Genomic DNA, 2782 nt, shown 5'->3' on the forward strand with positions numbered 1-2782 from the left:
TCCTCTGTGCCCCCTGTGCCAGCGCCTCTGCCCCCTCACAGGGAAGAGCTTCTGCCCAAGAGCTCATCTCTTGATTTGCTCCAGCAGCTTCACATCCTCTTGTGTTATTGCCCCAGAGCTAACACAGACCTGGGGCGGGGGGGGGCTCCTTTAGCTGCAGGTTCATGCCACAGAAACACTTCATTTCTCAGCGCATGAACCCCCCTCTGGCAGGGGAAGGTGTTCGATGTGCACAGGTTTAACCAAGACACATCCACGGGGCTCGGCACTGGAGGAGCCTTTGCAATGCACATGCATCCAGCACCAGTACAATCCAGCCCTGCTGCCGAGCTCCCAGTGGGGCAGCAGGGCCCCAGCAGCGGCTGTCACCCCCGCCAGAGACGGGTCTTCTTCTTCGCTCCATCACAGGCAGATGAATCCAGCTACTCTCAGCAAGCAAAGTGCAAAATACATCAAAGAGTCCTTCCTGGTAACCCCTAAAGAAAGGCAGGGCTCTGGAGGGCTTGGAGCAACCAGGGATTGTGCATGTTGGTCCTGAGCTGTGAGCAAACAGCAGCGTTCCTCTGCCTTGGCTTCCCTTCCTAATGAACATCACTGGCACAGGCTGCCCAAAGAAGTGGTAAATGCCCCGTCCCTGGCACTGTTCAAGGCCAGGTTGGACAGAGCCTTGGGTGACATGGTCTAGGGTGAAGCATCCCTGCCCATGGCAGGGATTGGAAGTGGATGATCTTAAGGTCCTTTCCAACCCAACCCACCCTGTGACTGTCCCCTGCAAAAGGCTTGGTCTGACATTTCCCACCTCCCAGTCTCCAAAGCAGCCCCAAAGGCAGAGCCTCTGTGAAGCTGAGTGGTGCTTTGCTGGTACATAATGCATAGAAGTATTTGAACTCCTTAGTTGAGTCCAAGGGCTTTTGGTGGAGGAGAACACTCCCCAAAGCCTCTTCCCGGTGCTCGGATCAAAGGAGCTGCTGCTGAGGAGGAGGAGGGGAGGCAGGACTGCTCTTACCCAGCACGTAGATCTTGGTGCCTCGCAGGAAGGACGTGGCAGCGTACCTGGGTGTGGGCATGGCCGCCAGCGACACCCAGATGTCCTTCAGCATGTCGTAGTGCTGCAGGTAGTTGTGTGGCCGCAGGTCGGATCCCATCCCACCGGCTGCGTAGACTCTATAGTCTGGACAGGGCCAGGAAGCAGAAAGAGAATCCCACAGAGTTATTCTAGGGAAGCATCAGAAATACCCAACCTGGCCTTGAACACTGCCAGGGATGGGGCAGACACGACCAGTCCCTGGGCATGTCCCGAGCTCCTGGGGCACAGGGGGATGCTGCTGGTCCCTGCAGCAACGTGGATGCTCTCCCTGACCCCACTCCCTCATTCAGGGCTGCTGCTCCCATGCTCATCTCCTGCTTCACCCCGGCAAGGTCTGGCACAGGATGGCAGCTCTGCAACCTGGGAGAGGGGCTCGGAGCCGACACAAGGCACTGAGACTCCTCGTTCCTCACCAGGTCCCCATCAGCTCCGTGCACCTGTGGCTAATGGCAAACCCGGCCCTCCAAAAGAAATCCCTTCCTGCACAGCACCCACATTATCTCCTCCAACAAGCACTTCATGGCACAAACAAGACTCAGGAGAGCAACGAGAGCAGCCTTTGCCCTGCAGTTCTAAAAGCAGAGACCAGCCTGCACGCTGCATGGATTAGGGCAGCTCTTTCTGCTCCCAGCCTCTCACACCACATTGACCCTGCTGTATCAGTCAGGCAAGCTTATACCCAGAGAGAAAATCACCTCCAGGATAGTAAACATTATCTTTAAGCATTCCTTGATGGCAGCTTTTAAACCCACTTAAGCAAAGAGGCCAAGCAGCTTTCCAAGATGCTGCCTGGAGATTAGATTCCTAATCCCAGGCAGGGTGGGAAGCGGCGTGACCCCAGCTCCCAGCCCCAGGCTCTCCAAAGCATGGCAGAGTGTGCTAAAGGAAATCCGTGTCCACATCTCTGCTTTGCAATGCAATAAAAGGGATGGGCTGGTAAGGCAGAGTCTGGAGGGACGTAACCAGCCCTGCCTGAGGCAGGAGTTAAGCCTCAAGACCAGCCACTTCCTCTCCTACTACAGTGATTTGAGCCCGTAAGTGTGAAGCTGACTCTCTTCTGGCTGGTTCTGGGTTTGGACCAGAGATGTCTCTCTTCTGAGAGCTATTCTGTGGCTTACATTCAGCCAGAGCATCATTCCTGTTTTTCCAGCATCTGCAGCACACAAGGACCAGAACTTGCCAAAAAAACCTGGAGAAGCTTGATTTGAGAGCCTGGAGCTTGGACCTGGCTGAGATAACCCCAGGTACCAGCACAGCCACGGCTCTCGTGGCTCCAGGGCTGACAAGAGAGAGCAACTCTCTGGCTTACCTGCTCTTGGCCAGTTACAGAACAGTCTTTAGAGGTGGGATATGACAAATACACAGGGTTCAACCTCTAGAAAGCACAGGAAAGAACAACATAACCCTGTGCCACTGCCAGGCCAAGCAAGAAAGCTCTTGTGCCTGATGCACTAACCAACGGGACCCCTTCTCCATCCCACCACCCCACAGACATCCCTCCCTGCCCAGGAAGGACACAAAAAAAAATGCCCTTGCCTTTTCCCGTCACAGAGATCCCCATGGCTGCCTCTCTCAGCGAGTTCCTCTTCTTCCACTTGCCCTCATCGATGTTGTACATCTCCACTATCTTCACCGGCAGCTGATTCACCCCAACCCCTCCGATCACCATGATCCTCTTGCCCAAGGTGGCCACGG

The 2782-nt window shown here is 55.4% G+C and overlaps 1 protein-coding gene across 1 annotated transcript in view; it reads right to left on the bottom strand.

Moving 5' to 3' along the window:
- KLHDC8A (kelch domain containing 8A) overlaps positions 1–2782 on the bottom strand; it is a gene marked incomplete at its 3' end in the record, with an annotated part of 3919 nt that overhangs the window by 939 nt on the left and 198 nt on the right. The window contains exons 2-3 of the mRNA XM_010010435.1: positions 2624–2781; positions 1007–1171 (exon numbers count right to left, since the gene is read on the bottom strand). Coding sequence (XP_010008737.1) covers positions 1007–1171; positions 2624–2781 — 323 coding nt within the window. The remainder of the gene's footprint in view (positions 1–1006; positions 1172–2623; position 2782) is intronic.

The sequence above is a fragment of the Nestor notabilis genome, unplaced genomic scaffold, assembly GCF_000696875.1.
Source record: "Nestor notabilis isolate BGI_N333 unplaced genomic scaffold, ASM69687v1 scaffold17272, whole genome shotgun sequence".
NCBI lineage: Eukaryota > Metazoa > Chordata > Aves > Psittaciformes > Psittacidae > Nestor > Nestor notabilis.